Raw genomic sequence first — 10,503 nt, 5'->3', positions numbered from 1 at the left:
TCACTTTGTAGACCAGGCTGGCCTCGAACTCAGAAATCCGCCTGCCTCTGCCTCCCGAGTGCTGGGATTAAAGGCGTGTGCCACCACGCCCGGCCCAGTCACAGTTTTTAAAACCCAAAGCTAAGAGTTCCTTTAGCAATATGTAGTCTGCTTCGTTTCTATTTGAACCCTGCATCATTGGTCAAAGGTGTAATTCTTTTTGAGACAGACTACACTGCTAATCACAATTACTATGATTTTAAACAATAAAGCTTTCTTTCCTACTTTCTATACATGCCTATCATAGACACACACCAGCTCTTTCCAAATAGCATTCAAGCTGGTAAAGTAGCCACTGTTTGGAACATAACTTGATCTTGTCATGATGGGAAAAGAGAAGAGAGGGAGTAGCACACATGGGAGCCAACAATTCTGCATGACAGATGGAATCCTCACATTCCATTTCTTACTAAAGAAAGTCACCTGATCAAAGCTGATGTTACTGAGGCAGTGAGATGGCCTCTCTTCCTAAGGGTTAGCAAGAGGAATTTGTAAATGATATAATCTACTACACACAAAGTCCCTACTGCTGAAAGTCAAACTGAAGTTTGCAATCCCCCCTTTACACTGGCTTTTCTAAGTTGTCAACACTATTGTCTCCAGCCCGACTTAAAATACAGCTAGAATATTCTTTCCCCTAAGTTTAATATCCAAAATTTAAGCATTGACAATTTGACCTGTTAGTTGGGTACAGTTTAGGCAAATTTATATTGTGTAATTCTGCTTTATTGATATTTCAAAAGGCGTCACCTGGTTGTCATATTATTATGTCTAGGAACTAGGCTAATAAGATTATTTTAAAAATCAACAAAACAGCACATTTCTAGACTTTCTTTTGAATCATGGCATTTCTGTATATCTACTACTTTTTATTACCAATATTTATCATTCCAAATGAAATGTTCAGCAAAATGTCCTCCTGTCATGAAATTCTGTTGCTAGCAGCCTCGCTGTACTCACTACCATTATTTCTCGTGTTTACATCTGAGTACTTTCTGTACTGATTTTTAATATAACCATACTCATTACCATAGTATATAAAGGATTACCAAGATTGTTACTCTCTCAGTGATCTCCTTTTTCTCTCCTCCATTGCTATGTCTGGACCAGTCACCCATGCCTCTTGCTGTTTGTTACCATACCTTGGTAATTTGTTCTTTTCGTTTAGTTTTCAACTCAGATATCCCCAGAGGCATCTTTCCTTGCCCACTCTAGCTAAAGTAATCTTTCCTCTGCCTCTCTCTCATGTCACTTTTCACTGTTATTTATTTTAGTGGCACATCTATAGTTATATAAAGTTATCTGTTTATTTCCTGCTCTTCTTAGTCAACATGGTACATATTTTTTTTTTCCCTTCAATACTAAATCCCTAGAAGCTGAATGTCATTCATGGAGGTGTATGTCTGCAATGCCAACTCTTGGAAGGCTGAGGCAGGAGGATCTTGAGTCAGACGCCAGCCAAACCAAAAGCAAAAGCAACAAGATATGGTACAGAGTAGGAACTTAGCAAAAGTTTTCAGAGAGAGAGAGAGAGAGAGAGAGAAAACAAACCATGCCAGCCTTTATATGCATAACCTTCAGCTTATCATCCATGGTCCCCTCCTTGTTTTATTCAAACAAACATACTTGAATTGCTCAGTTTGATCCTGAGTCTTTTCTCCCTCTATCTCCTACTGAGGAGACACAGTGAGAAAAGTAAAGTGCTTGACTTTAGCAGTCATACGGCTCATTTCCTAAGTAACAAAACCACTCCATCTATTTTCTACTCTAGATATTCTGGAGTATTCTGCTCTCGAGAAATACCGTGGGTTTTGCATAGACACCCATCCATTATTTCAGTAATTGGCATGGATATTTTCACAGCTGCTCACCACTAAAGCCATTCACCCATAGCCATCCAACTATCAAGTTCTGTTGATACCACAAAATTTTCTCTGATATTTTTGGTGATTTTTTTTCCCAATCAGTACATTCCTCCCCACCCCCAGGACAACCTAAAATTCTCTCACATGGACAACTACAAGAGCCCTTTTCTCTACTCCATTCTTCATAGCCAAAGGAATTCCTTTCAACCATATAATCTTATTGGTGAACTTCTTAAAGTCCTGAACATAAAGTCCTTGTATAAGTGGTCCCTGCCTCAGATGTGGCTCCTACTTTGCCTTCCCTTTTAAATTCCTTCCATGGCAGACTGTATGCTTCATGCCTTCATGTGAATTGTCTTCCTTATACACCTCCATCTGAAGCCTGTCCTGGGCTAATGCTACCTCTTCAGTTTAGCAGTTTCGGCGAAAACCTCTCCTTATTATTTGAAACGTTTTAACATGTGTAGGGAGTCCAAATTGTTGGCTGTGATTCGAAAGTGCCCATTAAACCTGCCCCAAGAAAGGACTTTTGGGTAAAAGTAAATTTGCAAAGAGATAAATGAACATTGACTTAGGGTGGTAGAAAAGGTTAAGTTCAGGAACACGACCAATGAAGATACTTTTAAGGATTCAATATCTGGACCAAAAAGAGATGGTGGCATGTTGCAAAACTTCTTTGGGGGGCGACAACTCTTCAGTAGTGCCATGACCTAAGAATCTAGAAATCACATTGTAGAAACTATGGCCAGCTTTAAGTCACTTACTAGTGTTTCAACTTCTGTCCCTAAGCGCCAGTGAAAGTCAGGAAGCAGCTGCAGTCTTAAACCGCAGCGGTTGACCTCGGCGGCTGGAGACTCGACCTGTCCTGCGGGATCTGGGCGCTGAGCCTGCAGAGGCGCCTGGCAGCTCCCTCCGGGGCCCTCGGGGCGGCGCGGCGCGCGCCCCACACGCGCGCCCCCAAGCGCGTCAGCGCGCGGCCCTGACCGGGAGGCGCCGTCAAGGAAGCCGCGCCCGCCGAGCGCACTGCCAGCGGACCGCCGGATGACCCCGCTCTAAACGCAAGCCGTCCTGAAAAGTGCCTGCCTCACCAGTCGAGACGCTCTGCCTGCTATGCAAAACAAATAAACCTATCAAAAAGATGCATGGTGGAGAACTGATGGATCATGAACGCAAAAATGGGAAGAAGGGTCGGGACATTTAGGGCAATCGCGCGAGGGCTGACTACCTATTCAGGCACCGTAGAGGACAGCCGCATCCGGGCTTTCCTGCTGCAGGCTGCCCTCAGCGCCAGGGGTCCTTCAGGTAGGAGGTCCTGGGTGACTTTGGACGTCCGCTCAGCCAGGTTACAGAAGCGGCTTAGCGTGTGTCCTAGTTTTCTCTCTGCGTGTAGGTAGGCCTGTGCCGCAAACATGCTACGCCAGATCCTCGGGCAAGCCAAGAAGCATCCCAGCGTAAGTTCACGGTCTTTGCCAGGGTGGCCTCTTAGCTGTGGTTGCTCCTGCCGTGTCCCCTGGGGACGTTCTCTTTTCTCTATTCCTTGGGGTTACATTCTGTCGTTGGGCTGACCCGATTGCTTGAAGCCTCTACCGGGGGTGGAGGTGAGGTTGCCTGAAGCAGAAGGTGGCAGACCTCAGAGAAAAAGGTAAACATTCTGAGTATTGGAACACTGTGGCCACGGTCTCTCAGATTACTTGGTCCCAAGAGGGGTGAGTGGTTACGTTGAGAGATTAGAATCCAAGAGAGGCCAAGTTTGTTATGCTGCTCTTTGCGGCTTTGAGTCACTGCATTGCACCACCAGACCTTCAGAAGTGCAAGGGATCGTCATCTTGTAACCCCCACTTTGCTTGGAAAACTCGACATTGGCAAAATTGATTTAAGTTTTCTTGACCTGTCCAGTATAGCTCAATAGAGTAGGATGCTGTGTACCTAAAACTCCCACTGATGGGCCTTAATCTTTGCCTTAAGCCTGGTTTTCTAAATACTCAGCAAAATTAACTGCAATCTGTTTTCAGAGTTCATTCCTAAAACTAGTGCTTTTAATAGGCATTTCTGTCAGCTAGTTGTGCTCTTTATTTCACAGAGGTTATGTTCACAGAACTTTTGGGTTTTTGAGACAGGGTCTCCCTGTATAAGCCCTTGCTGTCCTGGAACTCATTCTGTAGACCAGGCTGGCCTCAAACTCAGAAATCTGCCTGCCTCTGCCTCCCAAGTGCTGGGATCAAAGGTGTACGCCACATTGCCTGGCTCACAGAACTTTTAAGGGCCACTTTTCAGTAGTTTCCAAAGAGATTCCCCTCCCAGCCTACCAGGGAAGCAATGAAATTTAATGGGAGTGCTGTTCAAGACTTACAGAGGTGAATGTATTTGATAGGATTATTTGTTCATATAATTTAATCCTTGTAAGGAAGTTGGACTCTTAAGCCAACACCATCCTGATGTCTTTTTACAGAGATCATGCCTTTAGAATACAATTGAAAGAAACACAGCCTCAATCTAAGTTCAGCCGTTATTCCCATTGTAGGACAAGTTAGCTAAGTAGCAGATTTCGAGGTTAGCATATAGAGAAAGAAACCGTGTGCCCTTGTTTGGACAAGATGAAGGGATGTGATGATGGCTACTCTTTTTTGTCTGTCTCTTTCTAGTTGATTCCTCTCTTCGTCTTTATCGGAGCAGGGGGTACAGGAGCAGCACTGTATGTGATGCGCTTGGCAATGTTTAATCCAGATGTCAGGTGAGTGTAAGAGCTTTAATATTTGGATGGCTAATAACCTGGGCTGGGGACCCCAGTCACAGGAGAAGTAGCAGAGTAGAAGCAACTACAGTTTGTAGCTTTGCAATCAGCCCAGCGCTGCTACTGCTGCTGACATTTACTTTGCTCATCTCGATCTCCCCTCCCCCAAGTTTTAGTTTCATATTGGTCAAGTAGAATTGCTAATACCAACTCTTACATTTTGAAGGTTGGATAGCACTTGAGTTTTTTGGTTTGCTTGCTTGCTTATGTTATGGCTGTTGTTTTGAGGCAGCCTCACAATATACATCTGGCCATCCTGGAACTCACTGTGTAAATCAGGTTGGCCTCTCTAGTGCTGGAATTAAAGGCATGCACCATCATGCCTGAAGCAGTTGCTTTTTATGAAATACGTAACCACGATTCCTGTTGTATGTGAATGTAACCTACTTTTTCCTCAATAAACCGATCTTTTTTTTAGTTGGAAAATAATAAAAGCCAAATACAAACGTTTCTGTTATAAAGACACGGATGTAGACAGATATCCCAAAGAGCGGTGTTCTGTGATTTTACCAGTTCCGTGCTTGTTTACCTATAAACTCTACTTCTGTTTAACTCTGTAATGGAAGTAATGCCTAATAAAAAGTGAGATTGATTTATTCAAAGTACTAGCTTCTAAGGAAGTATTTTTAAAACACTATTGTAAGTAGTGTTTTATTACTATAATAATTATAATATTTTATCCATTTTAGCTGGGACAGAAAGAACAACCCAGAGCCATGGAACAAACTGGGTCCTAATGAACAATATAAGGTAAGGTACAAAGTGGTTAAAAATTGCAGGAAAGCATAGTGTAGCAGATGTGGCTATATGGTAGTTTTCTTGAAATGGGATATGCAAGTGAAATCCTGTTTTCATTATATTGAACTTTGAAGAGCCCCTGCCCCCTTGAGTTAGCTGGGACTGAGGGTTTGAATTGCCTAATCTTCAGGTGCTGCTGCTGTTGATGTGTGGGCAACTCTGGTCTCTTGGGTGCTTTGCTTGGCTGTTTCTTCTTGCTATGATTTAAATATTTTCGGTGTGGATTATTAGGAAGAGATGAAAGTTGAAATTAAATTTTGCCAAGAGCCTCATAGGTAACCTTTAACATTTTCCCAGAGGCGTGCTCTGTGTAGCTGGGGTGTTTGTTTGTTTGTTTGTTTGTTTTATGTTTTTGTTTTTGAAAAATGTATTCATTCGCCTAGAATATTGATTTCACAAATGAAACCTTATACATAATGCTTTTACATGCAGACCCTCACATTACCAAAATATTGCTATATTTGGGTATAATTTCATGTCATACAGATTTATCTATTTAAAGTATCCCATATGTTATACTTTCAGCTGTTTCTAAGCAATCAGTAGTTGTTTACCTTAGCACTCAGGAAGAGACACAAAGCCTTCTTTGACTAACACCTGGGGGAAGTGTCTGTGGTAGAGATAGGTTTATAGCAGCTTTTATGATTTACTCTTTATTTGCTTAAAACTTTCTGCTTACCCCAACTATAATTTGGCTTTTAAGATAAGTTGCTGCCTCTAAAGATACAGCTGGAAATTTACTAGCCACTCTGAAACAGGATGTCTGATACGTATTTTTAACAATGTGCTCAAGAAACAGTAAACAGATATTCTCACTTGTAATTTTGTCTTAGGAATTTTAAGTACCAGTTATTCGGGGGAGGGATATATCTGCATCTAACGTTTAAAAAAGGAGAAAAAAGAACTAGAGTTTGGATGTTTAACCAAAAAATAATATATTGGAATATTATATAAATATTTTTCAGAAAATGTACCAGATGATTCCAATAGTTATACTAGTTACCAGTGCTTTGGAAAATGATGACATAGGCTGATGTAAGGCCATGTGACCTGGAGGCGGAATGCTGCTGTTTTAAGACTCTATTGTTAAGAGTTGGCTGGAGATGGCAGCACACAGCTTTAATCCCAGCACTCTGGAGGCAGAGGCAGGCAGATCTCTAACTTCTAGGCCAGCCAAGTCTACACAGAGAAATTCTGTCTTAGACCCAATTATTTGTGGCATAGCTTGAGCAGCACTGTGTACCTGTAGCTAATAAAAGGTAGAAGTGAAGAGAGTTGCCATATTGAAGTAGAGATGAAGAGAACTAAATCTAGGTATTGGAAAGCATTGAACGAATGATGTCTATTTTTGCTTCTGTACCCAAGCAATGAGGTAAACTAGGTATCATTGCTAATTTTTCTGTCACCTAAGAGAATTTTTTGAGGATGGGGTTTCTGTATGTATCCTTGGATGTCTAAGAACTCACTCTGGCCTTGAACTCAGAGATCTGCCTGCCCCTCAATCCTGAGTGCTGGGTCTAAAGACACTTGGCTTCACCTAAAAGAATTAAAGTGAATTTTCTTTATCCTGCCCACAGAAATTTGATTTCGCTGTATGCCTTTCTATGACAGATGTGAGATGAGATGGAAGGATGATACCTACCCCTGTTGAACTATTTTGGCTTTTGATTCATTATTCTTTCCATTTCTTGAGAACAAAAGTGACATATAAGGGCTTCTCATTAGACTTAAGATTGGAATGAAGTGAATGTGGAGTAGTTAACTTAGAAACAACAACGTGAATAAAAAGGAAAGGTCTGTGATGGTAAGACAGTAATATTTGAGGTGGCTATGATAAGTCTCATAGGGAAGTTTAGGCAACAGAACTTTGTCATAGTTGTGGGAGCTGGGGAGTGTGAGATCAGGATGTGAGATCTATGCTTTTATAGGAGGAAAAGAGGTAGATGCTCTGTCTTGTTTTCCTCCGGTTCTGATGGCTCTGCCCTTACGACATAATTACCGTCCAGATGCTCAGTTTATCCCATTGGGGCTAGAATTTGAACAGACATTTCAAGAGGACATGAGTATTGAGTTCATAAAAGGAGATTATTGGTTCCCCAAAGGAAAAGTGAATGTAACAATAAGAGATTAGACAAAGATGGGGTTTAAGGACTAGGGGCCTAGAAATACATCAAGGAAAGAAATGCTCAAAAGCCCAGATCAGATACAGCAATCTAGGATGCACTTGAGGTGAACACTGTTAAGAAAAACAGCAAATAGCAGAGATGTGGATGTGAAAACATAAAGGAAACTTAAAAATTACTTGCATAGAGAAAATTTAAGTACAAAGCCATACATCAAAAGCCTGTTAGCTTTGAGAGAGGGGAGAAAAACTGTTGAGACAAAGTCCCTGTACATATCTCTGACTGTCCCCTGGAACTCAGTGTGTTGACCAGGCAGGCCTTAAATTCATAGATACCTGCCTCTTTGCCTCTAAAGTGCTGGAATTAAAGGCATGTATTATCATGTCTGGCAAAACAGTTGGTTTAAGGAAGTAGCCATGGCTGTCTTGGAACTTAATATGTAGTTTAGACTGATCTTGAATTCACAGAGATCCACCTACCTATGCCTCAGGAATGCTGGGTTTAAAGGTGTACACTACCAGCCTCACCACACCTAGCTGTAGCTTTGGTTTTTTTGTTGGTTTGGTTTGGTTTAATATTTTTTTAAAGATTTATTTGATGTATATGAATATACTGTAGCTGTCTTAAGACACACCAGAAAGGGGCATCAGGCTCCATTACTGATGGTGGTGAGCCACCATGTGGTTCCTGGGAATTAAACTCAGTACCTCTAGAAGAGCAGTCAGTGCTCCTAACCACTGAGCCATCTGTCCAGCCCTGTAACTTTGTTTTTAAAGATTTATTTTTATTATTTGAATACATATAGTATGTGTTAACTGCACCTAATTATTGGTACTTACGAAAACTATGGGTGTCAGAGTCCATTGAGGTTACAGAGGTGGTTGAGAGCCACCCCACATGGGTGCTGGGAACGGAACTCTGTGAGCCTTCAGATGGGTGGTACATGCTTTCAGCCATTAAGCTAGCTCCAGCCTTTTAGTTTAGTCAGTTTTAAGTAAGTTATAATTCCATATTCAGTTAGATTTTTATAAAGCAGTGGGAACGTAAAGGACTGAGGTGATTAAATAAACAGAACAGCTATTCATTGTTGACATCTACTAGATGTTTATTTTCTTTATTATACTATACCTCATATCTATCTGTAAACATCCTAACATGTGAACAGTTTCGAGACTAGTACTCTGTTGTCTTGCTAAACTGATTTTTAAGACAGAGCAAAGAATATTGATAGTTTACTTAAGATTTTCTATCCCACAAAATCCTAGGTCTGTGTGTATATACCTAAGGATGAAATGGTAATATGCTTTAAAATTCCAAGGTTTTTCTTTTTTAAAACTCAAGTAAAGGGAAGGGATTGTACAGGTAAAGTACTAACTTAGCACATACCGAACCCTGTGTTCAGTCCTCAGCACCTTTAAAACTGAGTGTAGTGGCTTTCAGTCGAGTCCTTGGGAGGAAGATGGAAAACCTCAAGTCTTAAGATCATCATCAGACAGAGCACTGAGGCCACCTTAGGCTGTGTGAGCACTCTGTGTTTGAAGTAAAAGAGGTTGGAAGAAATCTGTTTGGAAACAGATCTTTGTGAACTACTTCTTTGTATATTTTTTAACAATGGAAAAGGATGAATGTAGGCCCTCAAATAGCCTAAGCTACTTCTGTGCCTTTGAACTTTGACAGCCACTCTTAAGTCCTCTCTTAATACAAACTGTCTTTGTCACTCTTACATTGTTGTGAGGAGACCCCATGACAAAGGCAGATCACATGAAAGAGAACATGTAATTGGGACCTTGCTTATAGGTTCAGAGGTTTGGTTGCTGTTGTGGCATCCTTGCAGGTGGGTGTGGTGCTGGAGAATACACATGAACTCCATCCTGATCTTCAAGCAGAGAAGAACTCAATGTGGCATGGGCTTTTGAAACCTCAGAACCCACCTCCAGTGACTCATTTCCTCCAGCAAGGCCACACCTAATCCTTTAATCCTATCAGAGGTTATTCCTCGGTAACTAAGTATTCAAATATATGACCGTATGGGGATCATTCTTGTTCAGTCCAGCAGTTCCTTAACCAAGGTGACAATATTTACCTTCTGTTAGAGATTCCTGAATATAAATAATCTAGATGAACTAGAAACTTAAAGGATAGAAGTATGTATCCGAAGGAATTAATAGTTACTCATTTTGCAGTAGAGTCTCTCTATTGGTCTAACTAGTAGAATATACTTAAGCTTCAGGTTGGATGCCTATTTACCTCACCAAAACTATCATGAAAGACTGCAATTTTAGATAAAGTAAATTTTTGTGAGTTAAAGTTTACATCATTAAATATTCTTAAATTTTTTTATTTATAAGTTGTTATTGAGAAAGTTGTGTCAAATTTCTGTGCCGTGTCAGTTTTTGGCAATATAAATTTTGTTTTGTTTTGTTTTGTTTTTAAGTTCTACTCTGTGAATGTGGACTACAGCAAACTGAAGAAAGAAGGCCCAGACTTCTAAACTCTGAAGTTCACCGTAAAGCTGCTGATAATGAAGGTCTTTCAGAAGCCATCCGCACAATTTTCCACTTAAGCAGGAAATATGTCTCTGAATGCATGAAATCATGTTGATTTTTTTTTTTTTTGGAGTTTATTACACTGATGAATAAATCTCTGAAACTTGATGTGTGTCACTATTTAATGCTGAAAATTCATATGGGATTTGATAGGTAGGATATAAGAACTAAAGTATTAGGATTTAAAGAATCTTTTGAATTTCTCTTAATACATTTGGAAGTGAGACCTTATGCTGCTTTAATAAATGTGTATTTATGTGTATATATGTAGACCCATATTTGGTAACTTCAAACTGGAAATTAAAGGGCAACTGAGAAGAATATTCATGCCTTTGTTCAAT

General features: G+C 40.6%; 2 protein-coding genes across 2 annotated transcripts in view; one reads left to right on the top strand and one right to left on the bottom strand.

Moving 5' to 3' along the window:
* Phf14 (PHD finger protein 14) overlaps window positions 1-2,885 on the bottom strand; it is a 175,115-nt gene extending 172,230 nt beyond the window's left edge. Inside the window, exon 1 of the mRNA XM_029478629.1 lies at window positions 2,669-2,885. Within this exon, the coding sequence (XP_029334489.1) occupies window position 2,669 (1 nt within the window). The 5' untranslated portion in view covers window positions 2,670-2,885. The remainder of the gene's footprint in view (window positions 1-2,668) is intronic.
* Window positions 2,886-3,207: 322 nt separating this feature from the next.
* Ndufa4 (NDUFA4 mitochondrial complex associated) lies at window positions 3,208-10,270 on the top strand. Its single transcript, XM_021165463.2, has 4 exons — window positions 3,208-3,355; window positions 4,547-4,635; window positions 5,385-5,445; window positions 10,051-10,270. Exons 1-4 carry the CDS (start codon window positions 3,314-3,316, stop codon window positions 10,105-10,107), a joined length of 249 nt encoding a protein of 82 aa, XP_021021122.1. The 5' UTR covers window positions 3,208-3,313; the 3' UTR covers window positions 10,108-10,270.
* Window positions 10,271-10,503: the final 233 nt, after the last annotated feature.

This window comes from Mus caroli, chromosome 6 (assembly GCF_900094665.2).
Source record: "Mus caroli chromosome 6, CAROLI_EIJ_v1.1, whole genome shotgun sequence".
NCBI lineage: Eukaryota > Metazoa > Chordata > Mammalia > Rodentia > Muridae > Mus > Mus caroli.
This window is presented reverse-complemented; position numbering and strand designations above follow the sequence as displayed.

What these genes read in the sequence shown, in the direction of transcription:
- Ndufa4 (XM_021165463.2), top strand. Translation starts at nt 3,314, where the DNA reads ATGCTACGCCAGATCCTCGGGCAAGCCAAGAAGCATCCCAGC. An exon ending in AAGCCAAGAAGCATCCCAGC is followed by an intron (nt 3,356 to 4,546) that starts GTAAGTTCACGG and finishes GTCTCTTTCTAG; the next exon opens with TTGATTCCTCTCTTCGTCTT. An exon ending in GTCCTAATGAACAATATAAG is followed by an intron (nt 5,446 to 10,050) that starts GTAAGGTACAAA and finishes TTTGTTTTTAAG; the next exon opens with TTCTACTCTGTGAATGTGGA.